Raw genomic sequence first — 12,549 nt, forward strand, 5'->3', positions numbered from 1 at the left:
GCTGTTATAGTGAGAGGATTCAAGTACAGAAACAAGGATGTTTTGCTGTAATTACACGGTGCATTGGTGAGGCCACAACTGAAATATTGTGCGCAGTTTTGGACTCCTTCGAAGGAAGGATGTTCTTGCTATAGATGCAGTGCAGTGAAGGTTTACGAAATTGATTCCCGGGATGGCAGGTCGGGCATACGAAGACAGATTGAAAACAATCTTAAACAGACTCATTGGAGTTAAGGAGGGTGGGGAAATCTCATTGAAACTTGCAAAAATTCTAAAAAAACTAGACAAGTTAGATGGAGAAAAGGTGCTTAAAATGGTGGGAGAGTACAGAGTCAGAGTTATATTTTAAGGATAAGGGGTAAACCTTTCAGGACTGGTATGAGGAGAAATTTCGTTATCCAGAGAGTGGGGACCCTGTGGAATTCTCTAGCACAGAAAGTGAGTGTGACTAAAATATTTTGCGTTTTCAAAAAGAGGTAGATATAGCTAAAGGATCAAAGGTTAGAGAGATAAAGCTAGGGTATTGAGGTCAATGATCAGCCACATTTGTACTGAATGACAGAGCAGGTTCAAAGGATCAAATAGCCTACTCCTGCAACAATTTTCTATATTTCTACACAAAGAGTTTATAACAGTAACTGCTTTTGAGAAATTATTGATATTATCATTAGGTGTCATGAAACTGAAATAACTATATGGAAGGTAAAACCAATAGACTTTGCAACTCCTCCTACACCAGCACGAAAGGCAGCCCAAAAATAGTGGTTAGTTGGCAGTGCTAATCTAAAACACATCAAGGGATCTAAACTCACATCTTGCGGCCACTTCTCATCAATCATGAAGGCCATTCATTTACCGACACAATTATTTTTGTTGGTTTAACATTTAATGAACATTAACATTAGTGACATTCTTGCTTACAATGTTCAGCATGCTGAGAAAATTTAATTTGCTAGACAGATATTTGAATGACATATAATTTCCTTTCATCAACCAGAGTTTGGTTTTAAAATATACCCTAATTTTTTTTCTCTTTAGAACTAGTTAATGACTTAGATGTTTCCAGAGGGTCCTTAGTGATATAAAATAAATCACAAGAGAATTACAGTTCTTCCAGAAAATCGGAGGAAAAAAAAATCTAGGCTGACATTTCAGTCCAATGCTGAGGTACCACTACATGGCTTGAGGTGCCATTGTTGGAAACATTTAATCAAGGTCACACCTGTATTCTTTGAGTCCTTGAAATATTCTTCCTCCAACATCTGTAAAACGGATTATCGAGTTTCACTGCTACGTGTGAAGCCTAGTTGTGTGGAAATTGGCTGCTGGAACACCCAAAATATAATTTCCATTGTATATCATTGCCTGTGAAGCACTTTAGAGCCAAATTTGACAGAAGATAAGCAGCCTTAATACAAACTACAAAGAGTAAGCTGTGACATATTTTAGATAAAGGCCGCAGCAAAAAATTGTAAAAAGCAATATTGAAGTACTGAATCAACCAAAAACAACAAAATTTAGTATACCAGAATGAGAATCTAAATCTAACGATCACGAGGAATATTTAAATTTGGTTTGTCAATTTGGTCACCAGCAGTGATCATCATTTAACCTGTTAAAACTGACATTTTGTAGTAATTTTGCTATTTGCTTTTATTTATCCAAGTAAATACACACCTAAGACAATATCTTTGATACTGGCATTACTTCAACAGCTGGACAGCTGACGAAAGCCTCAACTTTGACACACATTCTCTATTAACAGATTACTGACAAGAAAACTTCAGTTTCCACAGACTAAATTATATTTTTGAAGGCACAGCCTTTTACAATTAATCTTTTAGACTAAAAACACCAGCACACGTTAAGCCTTTGTAGGTACTGGATCCCTATTCAATGTTTGTACTCCCCAGGATAGTTGTATTAGGAAATTACAGCACTGGAACAGGTTAGTAACAGCAATGTTGAAGTACTAGTTACTGAATGACAAGATTCAGAGCTCAAATCTCACTTCTTGACTGCTGGTCACAACAGAAATCAAAAATTGCAAAATGTCCTGATGAGACATATCAAAAATAAACTTGAACTAAAAAATTAAAAATGCAACAAAATAACTGTTAGATTAATGCAAGAATTCTATTCATGTTTCATAAAAGATTAAGCCTTAAAATAAAGGGAAGCAGATGTAGGACTGAGGTCAGGAGGAACTTCTTCACCCAAAGGATTGAGAATCTGTGGAATTCCCTGCCCAGTTTGAAGCAGTTGAAGCTACCACACTGATGTTTTTCAGGCAAGGCTAGATACATTTTTGAACAGTAAAGGAACTAAGGATTATGGTGAGTGGGCGGGTAAGTGGAGCTGAGTCTCAAAAAGATCAGCCATGATCTTTTTAAATAGCGGGGCAGCCTTGAGGGGCCGGATGGCCTACTCCTGCTCCTAGTTCTTATATAGGTTAAAGTCTGAAAACATGCCAAATTTCAAGATTTACAACGTGGTGGTCAATTCTGTTAATAGTCATGTGGTGTATCCGAGGAACCCCACTCTGGCAATGAAAGCTTCTGCTATGTTTACTGCAAGAGAGGTCAGTGGGCTGAGGAGGTAAATCATTGGCAAACCTTGTTTTTTCTGGTCTCTCTTTTCAGCCAGTTAAGCTTTTAGTTTCTGCTCAGCTACTCCAATGCTTTCAATCAGCAGCCTCCAAAGATCACTGTTGCTCATGACTACGTCTGCCACCTTCTTATCTCACTTGTAGCTGTCCTTGTGGTAAAGGTATGAACACTTGGGAAGTCATGACCCAATGGGCAATTTGCTACACAGAAGGTTTACACACATCATCCATCTAATGAACACGAGCCAACACAGATATCTTCTACTCAGCAATTAATGTATACAGGTGGAATTAGCATACTCCAGTATAGCTGAGTTTGTGGCCTTATCCTGCCAAGAAAAGCAGACAATGCATTTCAATGAAGGTAGCACCTGTGTAGCATATAATGTCCTGGGTTCAACACTGTAAAGGAGTGCTTAGTAGACTTGTGGTTTGCATTCTCAGTCAGGGTACGGTTATTCCGCACTGTCTTGCTCAACTTGGAGATGACAGCTGCAGCTTTTGCTACAAATGTGTTGATTTTAGTACCAAGCATATTATTTTATGATTCTAAATGACAAATAGTTTCAATTATCTAAAACAGCAATCAACAGTCTCCAGTTTTAAACTACCGAAGATGAAAGATGGTGGTCGGGAAACATCCTGGATTATGACATCTGTCTTCCTGATGTGTATGGTCAAACTAAACGTTTTACAGACACAAGAGAATCTGTTCATTTATTTCTGAAGATGTTTCTCAGGAAGGAATGATTGTATGGCAACATCAGGATAGCGCAATTCTCGGATAAGAAGTTGGTATGCCTTTGTCTTGGATCTCAGGCATGCAAGGGTGAACAGCTTTCCATCAATTCTGGTATAGAAGAAAACACCCTCTGCTGATGACCTAAGATATACTACGGGAGGCAAAGATAATAATATGCTGAAAAATATCCATGCAAAACACAACTCTGTTTGACTCCACTACAGATCTCAAAAGTTCCCCATCGTCGTCTGGTATTACCTAATACATGAGAAAAAAAGATCACAATAAGCATCTTCCACAGGCAGCTAATTTTCTACAGCAGCTAAAATAGATTGTTCCTGCTCACATCATCAAGTGCCTTGACAAGATTATTGGGGCAATATGTTGAGGTCTTCTTTGCTCATAAGATTTATGAGCTTTGTGGACAGACCTTGAGTTGTTTCTCTAAGAAGTCACTGGAAGTTCACTGTGCACACTGGAGATTTTTTTAAAAATAAAGTTTCCTACAAATAACAGCTTGCTTTGTTGTAGGCCCTGCTGGGGTTGTTTTGAACAGTGACTTATTTGCAAGGATGCTGGTTTTACCTGGTTCAATTGGAGGAACACATGCTAAGCAGCGTTCCCTCTAAAATTCTTGCTACGTACAGGCATCAGAAGCCTGCACAGCCAATACTGATGTTGCCTGCTAATGCCAATTGCCATGCAAGTATATTGGAATGGCTGCACGTGCATGCAAGCCACGCAAATTAGATGGGAATGCTGCTGCTTAGAATAAACAGAGCTCATTGTGAAACCCATGTGATCACTTGAAGCAATGACTGAAGGAACATTAAGATTATAATTCCTGAGGAAGTGGTATCTGCAAGACTTCAGAGACAGTCAGACATTATTAGTGATTTGACCACACATGCCAGAACACTTAAACATCAGTCTCTAAAACTTTATCCTTTTACCTTCAAGAATAACCCATTAGCGAAAACATGTTCTTTCAGAAAGCTTCTCTCTGCAGAGAATTTTTTTTCCACACTTTCCCTAACAAGTGCATATGGGTAGGCATTCAAGTCATCAGACTTGCTGAACTCCAACTTGATAAGTGGGCTTTCTATAGCATCTAGAGCTTCCTGGTGACACTGTTATACCTAAAGTATAACACAAGTTAGTGTCCCACCCACTCCAACTACTTACTACAATTGATGGTGACTCTTGTTTCCAAAGTAACCACTTTCTTTGCAGATGTACTTGTTGTCCATTCTATCCCTTCACTCATGCCCCTGGCATTCTGAGTCAGGGAACATCTGGAGGTTTTGGCAGAATTGTAACAGTAATCATTGGTGCACCATCTAGTAATTGATAGACTTTATGGTGTGAGGCTCTTAGTATATTCAGAGTTTTGTTGCTCAGATTTGTTGTGGTCAATGACAACAAATCACTTGGCTTCAATGATAATCGGAGCTGCAGATAACATGGCGTACAGCTGGATGCTGCTTGGCCTGCTGTGTTCATCCAGTTTTACACTTGGCTTTGATGACAGGTTTTGTTACGATGATGTTAATCTCAAACCAATCAACAATTTTTGCTCTTTCTTTCCATTCGTTGAGAATATGGTATTGTGTATTATGTTTCTTAAAAGTCCCATTTTGCTTCTTCACTCTGTATGGAATACTTTAAATGCCAATTCAATCAAGTGACAAAACAAATTTTTTTTTATTTGGCAACGAGAAAAATGGACATTGATGTGAGAGCAGTATTTCTGCTTTCAATGGAAAGAACTTCAAGAGTTGCACTCTCACCCTCGTCCACGTAAGTGATCTTCATCACCTTCATGTGTTGAAAATGCTTTTCAATCAGCCATAACTGATATAGATCAGATTCAGGTAAAACCAATGCCCTGATCTTGAACAGCTCTTGAATGTCTCCTTGTTGCATGTTTGGTCTGAAAGAAGGTACTTGTCACACAGCTCATGGAAGCAGTAAAGCTCACAAAGTCTGAATTCACACTCATTTTCTTTCACAGACTATGTCTCTTAAGAAAAGGAGCGCCATGACTAAAGGTCATATCCACTTCTCTGTTGAAGTCCCTCAATAGGTTCGAGATGATTTGGGTAATCTGCTAATATCAAAGTCAAACTCCTCATCCAATACGATCTTTCACCTATCCAATGATGCATGGTTATGTATGGAGATTAACTACCCTTACCTGAAGTTGAGATTTAGATGGAAAGAAAACATTCTGAACCACGTGGGGGTTTCTGTCAGTAACAGTGGGGAGTTCCTCATAGTGAAGCTGCACGTTCTTCATGGTTACCTTAGAACTCTTCTCCTGGTAGATAAATAGGTAATGGTTTCAGTGATCCACTCAGCCTGGTTTCTTGTAGGAATACTATGTCAATGTTCAACCTGGAAAGTTCCACATCAATCACAGCTGTCTTTTGCACATTCCTGACCAGCTGCAAGTCACTTGTCATTCCCTTACACATCATCCTGATGTCCAGTTATTCCAGATGGTTCAGAGAATTCCATCCACTTGCTAAGCAGATTTTTGAAACACCCACTGAGCAGACGTACCACTGCATGTCAGCTCCTTACTAGTCAAAAAGCTGCATGACTTGAGGTGCGCGATGGCTAACCAATAAGACATAATTATCTCTCCCAGCAGAGACATCCTATTACACCTGTTCTCTACACTAATCAAGTTGGGCTTATCACTATAATTGTTGTCACACATGTTATGCTAATGGTTTGCAGTAAAACTTTTAATGTTCCCTCCATGAGACTTCTGTGGAGGCCCTAGGCTGGCAAAAGGTCAGTATATCCGTCTTGACATTCCCAATTTAGTCCAAAGCACTATATTTGGCACCAGCTTGACTGTTGCAATTGTTTGAAAGGTAATACATTTAGACACCAGTTTGCCTTTGCCTTCCAGCCAGATTTTCTTCCTTCCCTCTCCCCAACTCCAAAACAAGGAGAAAGGCTTACCATTGGAGAAACTGTATCAGTCACAAGAGACTCCCTCATTTTTCTCCTTTCTCATATTGGTGTGAGCCAGCGGTGATGGCTCAAAACTTAGAAAAAAAACTAGCACACAAAACTGTGAAGTATTCTAATTCTCTTCACCTAGACAACAGCTGTAACATATCAACCTGCTAACAGTAAAATAATGCTACGTATAAAAAGACTTCACTGCAACGAAAGACTCAGGGAGCTCTTACTCTATGAAACAAAATAACCTCAAGGAAGACTCAATTAAGAAAGGACAACAAACGGTACCTTACAAATACAAAAAGGTCAAGAAAAGGAAAATCTAGAAAATTTAACATGTAAATAAACTTCAACTCAAAAGGGCACAGAAATGAATAAATCACAAATTCCCAACTGTCTCATGGAAAAGGTTATATTCTTTGAATCACTAATGGATAAAGTAGCTTCATCACGTACACAAATCAGGCAATGACTATCTCCAACAGGAGAAAATCTAACAATCTCTTTTAATTGCACTACAGTTGCTGAATTCAACAGCACCAACATCCTGCAGGGTCACTGCTGACCATAAACTGAACTCACTCAGATTTAACTACTGGCTACAAGGCAGATCAGAGGTTAAGTGTTCTGCAGCGAGTAACTTAATTCCTGAGACCTCAAATTGTCCATTATCTACAAGTATCAAGGAAGGATTGCATGGGATTACTTCCAGTTGTCTAGAGAAATGCCGTGCTAACAACTCTGAAAAAGCTCAATAACACTTTAACACAGCATGGCTGGTGTGTAGAATGAACTTCCAAAGGAAGCGTGGATGTAGGTACAGTGAGAACATTTAAAAGACATTTGGATAAGTATATGAATAGGAAAGGTTTGGAGAGAAATGGACCAAACATAGGAAAATGAGACTAGTTTAGTCAGGGAACGTGGTCAAAATGGACTAATTGGACCAAAGGGTGTGTTTCTATGCTGTATGACTCCATGAACATCAGGAAAAAGGAACCCGTTTAATCAGGGCCTCATTCACCATCTTAAACATTCATTCTATCCCCCAATGACATTCAGTGGCAGTAGCATGCACCATTTAGAAGATGCGCTCCTGCAACTCACCAAGCCTTTTTCAATAGTTTTTTCCAAACCCTTGACTTCTGCAATCTAGGTAAATGTTAGGTAATACCATAATCTGCAAGTTCCAAACCAAGCCATGCATTAGAGATTGGAGATAGTCAACATGGATTCGTCAAGGGCACCTCATTGAGTTTTTTGAGAAGGTGACCAAGTATGTGGATGAAGGTAGGGCAGTTGACATGGTGTACATGGGCTTCAGTAGAGCCTTTGATTAGGTTCCACATGGTAGGCTATTGGAGAAAATACAGAGGCATGGGATTGAGGGAGATTTAGCAGTTTGGATTAGAAACTGGCTTTATGTAAGGCGGCAACGAGTGGTGGTTAATGGAAAATATTCAGCCTGGAGTCCGGTTACTAGTGGTGTACCTCAAGGATCTGTTTATGGACCACTGCTGTTTGTCATCTTTATAAATGACTTGGGCGCAGGCATAGGTGAATGGGTTAGTAAGTTTGCAGATGACACTAAAGTCGGTGGAGTGGTGGACAGTGTGGAAGAATGTTGCAGGGAGACTTGGATAAACTGCCGAATTGAGCTGAAACGTGGCAAATGGAGTTCAATGCAGATAAATGTGAGGTGATTCACTTTGGGAAGAATAATAGGAAGGCAGAATACTGGGTCAATGGAAAGATTCTTGGTAGTGTGGATGTGCAGAGGGATTTTGGTGTCCATGTACATAGATCCCTGAAAGTTGCCACCCAGGTTGATAGTTCTGTTAAGGTGGCTTACGGTGTGTTAGGTTTTATTGGTAGAGGAATTGAGTTCCAGAGCAGTGATGTCATGCTGCAACTGTACAAAACGCTAGTGCGGCGTCACTTGGAATATTGCATGCAGTTCTGGTCGCCGCATTACAGGATGTGGAAGCACTGGAAAAGGTGCAGAGGAGATTTACCAGGATGTTGCCTGGTCTGGAGCGAAGGCCTTATGAAGAAAGGTTGAGGGACTTGGGTCTGTTCTCATTGGAGAGAAGAAGTCTAAGAGGGGATTTAATAGAGGCATACAAGGTGATCAGAGGATTAGATAGTGTGGACAGTGAGAGTCTTTCTCCGAGGACAATGATGTCAGCTTGTACGAGCGGGCACAGCTACAAATTGAGGGGTGATAGATTTAAGACAGATGTCAGAGACAGGTTCTTTACTCAGAGAGGTAAGGGTGTAGAATGCCCTGCCTGCCAATGTAGTTAACTCAGCCACATTAGGGGCATTTAAACAGTCCCTGGATAAGCATATGGATGTTGATAGGATAGTGTAGCGGTCGGGCTTAGATTAGTTCACAGGTCGGCGCAACAGAGGGCCAAAGGGCCTGTTCTGCGCTGTATTATTCTATGTCTATGTCTATGTCTATTACATCACTGGATCAAAGTCCTGAAATGGTTTGCAGCAGTCAAGAACCTGGCTCAGTACTGTTGGAACCCTTGCTGATTTTTTATTTTTAGCATCTTTATAAACTAAGAGAGCACAAACAAACTGTTATTTGTTTCTGAGGCCGGTCCTGGAAGTTAATTGCAGGTTGATTCTTGTTCAAAGTGCTTTATTGACTTTGGCTCCTCAGAAATCTACAGGATTCCATCTCCTGGTACTGCTGTCTTCAGAACCTCAAAGATGCGTGTGCCTTTGAGATTACAGATTGTGGAGATTTATTTCTTTGTCATTTTGATTTGTCCCTTAACTGTTTGCCTCTCTATCTTTGAGAGAGTGATGGCTAGAATTTAACAAAATTAGGGTACAATCTTGACATCAATGATATTACCTCATTGTTAATTTTGTTCTGCTAAAGCTACTGTATTACTAATTAACTGTTAAATCTCTAGCTTAAGTTATGGTACTGGTTATATACAAAGAATGGTACTGGGTATTCAAGAAGTCTGCTTAGGAATCAAAGGGGTCAATTTTGAAGGCCACCGAATTTTTCAAATTTTAATGAGACAGAGTACAGGGATAGGGAGGCTGATTTGATTTGCCTGATCGTCTGTGCTGTAACAGCACCATGTCCACATGGACAATAGTGGGTGGACAATAGATGTCGACTTTCTCAGCAAAGCCTAAGACTCATGAAAACATAAAAACAAACTTTGAAATTGGACATGTAAAATATTGATTTGAAACGAACCTTCCACAGTTCCTTCCTGCAAACCAGTGAGTGTGTGTTTTGGACTCAATTCTTGCCTTACAAGTAACTGGAAGCATTCTTTTACAATACCTTCATAATCACAACGGCCTGTAGGAAACACACCAGTAGCTGATAGATAGACCAGGAGGACGCTATTTCCAGGCAGCTCCTGAAAATGAAAATGGAAATTTCACTGAAATTTCATGCAGTATTATTTTCTTTAAAACTCATTCTTTTCCTTTTTAATAAAAGTACCAATGAAGCGTTAAAAAATTGAAATTAATAGCCTGGCATCTGCTGCTGTTTTGCAGCAGTACACATGCACATAAGAACTACAAGCAGGAGTAGACAATTCAGCCCTTCAAACCTGCTCTGCAATTCAGAACGATCATAGCTAATCCCACCTCACCCTCTACTTTCCTGCCTGTTCCCCATTACCCTTCAATCCATTACTAATTAAAAATCTGTCTATCTCCTCCTTAAATTTATTCAGTGTCCTCGCATCCACTACATTCTGGGGTAGTGAATTCCACAGATCCATGATGCTTTGAGAGAAGTAATCTCCTCTCATCCAAATAATCTCTCCTTCATAAGGACAAATCCCTCAACTCTAGAATCAATCTTATGAACCTCTGAACTGCATCCACCACCACATCCCTCTTCAAGTACAAACTATTTAAATGGCTATATCCTTAGATTTTAGATTAAAAGAAAAAGACTTCCTTTACTGGATAATTAATTAACTAGGTGATTTGAATCAGAAGCATTCAAGCTTTTTGCTTTGTGAGCCTCTTGACTGTATTACATGCAACTTCAAAAGCAAGAAGGTTACCTTCAAGTTCCCATTAATTTGTATGCCTAAAGTTGATGACATTAGCAGATCTTGGGTGTTGTGATACAGTACTTAATCACCAAAAAGATAGCAGTTCTAAGAATAGCTCTTTCTACATGTCCAAGCCCACAAAATCCCAAAAGTGCACATCAACATTTGCAAAATAAACTCAAAGGGGGTTGACTTGCCTAAACTTCCATGTTGGATCTATTATTGATGATCTTTCATTTATATCCCATAGTTCTGGATAACAAAATGAAAACATAGTGTGGAGCTGGACAGCAGGCCAAGCAGCATCTTAGGAGCACAAAAACTGACGTTTCGGGCCTAGAACCTTCATCAGAAGGGGCGGCAAGGGTTCTGAAATAAATAGGGAGACGGGGAAGCGGATCGAAGATGGATAGAGGAGGAGATAAATGGAGAGGAGACAGACAAGTTAAAGAGGCGGGGATGGAGCCAGATGAGATGAGTGTAGGTGGGGAAGTAGGGAGGGTATAGGTCAGTCCGGGGAGGACGGACAGGTCAAGGGGGCGGGATGAGGTTAGTAGGTAGGGAATGGAGGTGAGGCTTGAGGTGGGAGGAGGGGATAGGTGAGAGGAAGAACAGGATAGGGAGGCGGGAATGAACTGGGCTGGTTTTGGAATGCAGTAGGGGGAGGGGAGATTTTGAAGCTTGTGAAATCCACATCGATACTATTGGGCTGCAGGGTTTCCAAGCGGAATAGGAGTTGCTGTTCCTGCAACCTACGGGTGGCATCATTGTGGCACTGCAGGAGGCCCAGGATGGGCATGTTGTCAAAAGAATGGGAGGGGGAGTTGAAATGGTTCACGACTGAGAGGTGCAGTTGTTTATCACGAACGAGTGTAGGTGTTCTGCAAAGCAGTCCCTAAGCCTCTGCTTGGTTTCCCCGGTGTAGAGGAGGCCACTACGGGTACAGCGGATGCAATATACCACATTGGCAGATGTGCAGGTGAACATCTGCTTAATGTGGAAAGTCTTCTTGAGGCCTGGGATGGGGGTGAGGGAGGAGATGTGGGGGCAGGTGTAGCAATTCCTGCGGTTGCAGGGGCAAGTGTCGGGTGTGGTGGGGTTGGAGGGGAGTGTGGAGCGGACAAGGGAGTCACGGAGAGTGTGATCCCTCCAGAAAGAACTTGTCTGTCCCTTCTCTACCTATCTTCTCCTCTATCCAATTTCGATCCGCCTTCCCCCCCCACCTCCCTATTTATTTCAGAGCCCTCTCCCCCTACCCTGTTTCATCCAGCTCCACACTGTGTTATCTTGGATTCTCCAGCATCTGCAGTTCCCATTATCTCTGAAAATTAAAACATCCCCTCTTTACCTAGATAACAGTGTGCAGCTGGAGGAACACAGCAGGCCAGGCAGCATCAGAGGAGCGGGAAATTTTGGGTTGGGACCCTCTTCAGAAAGAATTCAGAATTTCTGAAGTAGTGTCCCGACCCGAAACGTCAGCTTTCCTGCTCCTCTGATGCTGCCTGGCCTGCTGTGTTCCTCCAGCTGCACACTGTGTTATCTCAGACTCCAGCATTGGTAGTTCTTGTCCTCTTTATCTATCCTAGTAAACCTTTATTAAGCTCAAAGACTACTGACAGAGTCAGTATATAGGAGTATATACTGTTAGGATAAAATGTGATGAGGCAGCCTAGGCTGCACAATTAGCGGGATAAGAGGGACCTGGGATGTATAAAGAACAATGCCCTTTTATGGTGTAAACTTCAAAATTTTTATAAACGTTTACAGATTGAAAGAAGCATGAGTACACCCAAGACTTGTTGAACATTAGTATTTGGAATATTCATACATTTTGAAATTTTTTTTTCCCCCCATTCTCATGGCCAAACTTCACACTTCTTCACATTATAGTCCATCTGCCAACTTGTTGACCATTTGTTTAACCAGCCAACACCTCGGTGAAGCCACAGGCTCCTCCCCACATTCTCCATTACCACCTTGCTATGTACTATATTATCTGTGAACTTAAATACATTATTTTCCAGTCCCTTCAACCAAGTCATCATTATAGACTGTAAATAGCTAAAGCTCCAGTACTGTCTCTTGTGGCACTCCATTATTCACTCATTGCCAAACAACTTGAAAGTGCGGCATTTATAGTCACTCTGTTTCTGTCAATCCTGTAT

The 12,549-nt window shown here is 40.9% G+C and overlaps 1 protein-coding gene across 7 annotated transcripts in view; it reads right to left on the reverse strand.

The window, feature by feature from the left end:
- Positions 1-12,549, reverse strand: part of scai (suppressor of cancer cell invasion) — a 212,015-nt gene that overhangs the window by 39,218 nt on the left and 160,248 nt on the right. For 6 of the 7 annotated variants that reach the window (XM_059638179.1, XM_059638181.1, XM_059638180.1 and 3 more), the window contains one exon: positions 9,562-9,730. In XM_059638179.1, coding sequence (XP_059494162.1) covers positions 9,562-9,730 — 169 coding nt within the window. The remainder of the gene's footprint in view (positions 1-9,561; positions 9,731-12,549) is intronic. The other variant, XM_059638183.1, reaches the window with a different exon arrangement.

Source organism: Stegostoma tigrinum, chromosome 29 (assembly GCF_030684315.1).
Source record: "Stegostoma tigrinum isolate sSteTig4 chromosome 29, sSteTig4.hap1, whole genome shotgun sequence".
Classification (NCBI taxonomy): Eukaryota; Metazoa; Chordata; class Chondrichthyes; order Orectolobiformes; family Stegostomatidae; genus Stegostoma; species Stegostoma tigrinum.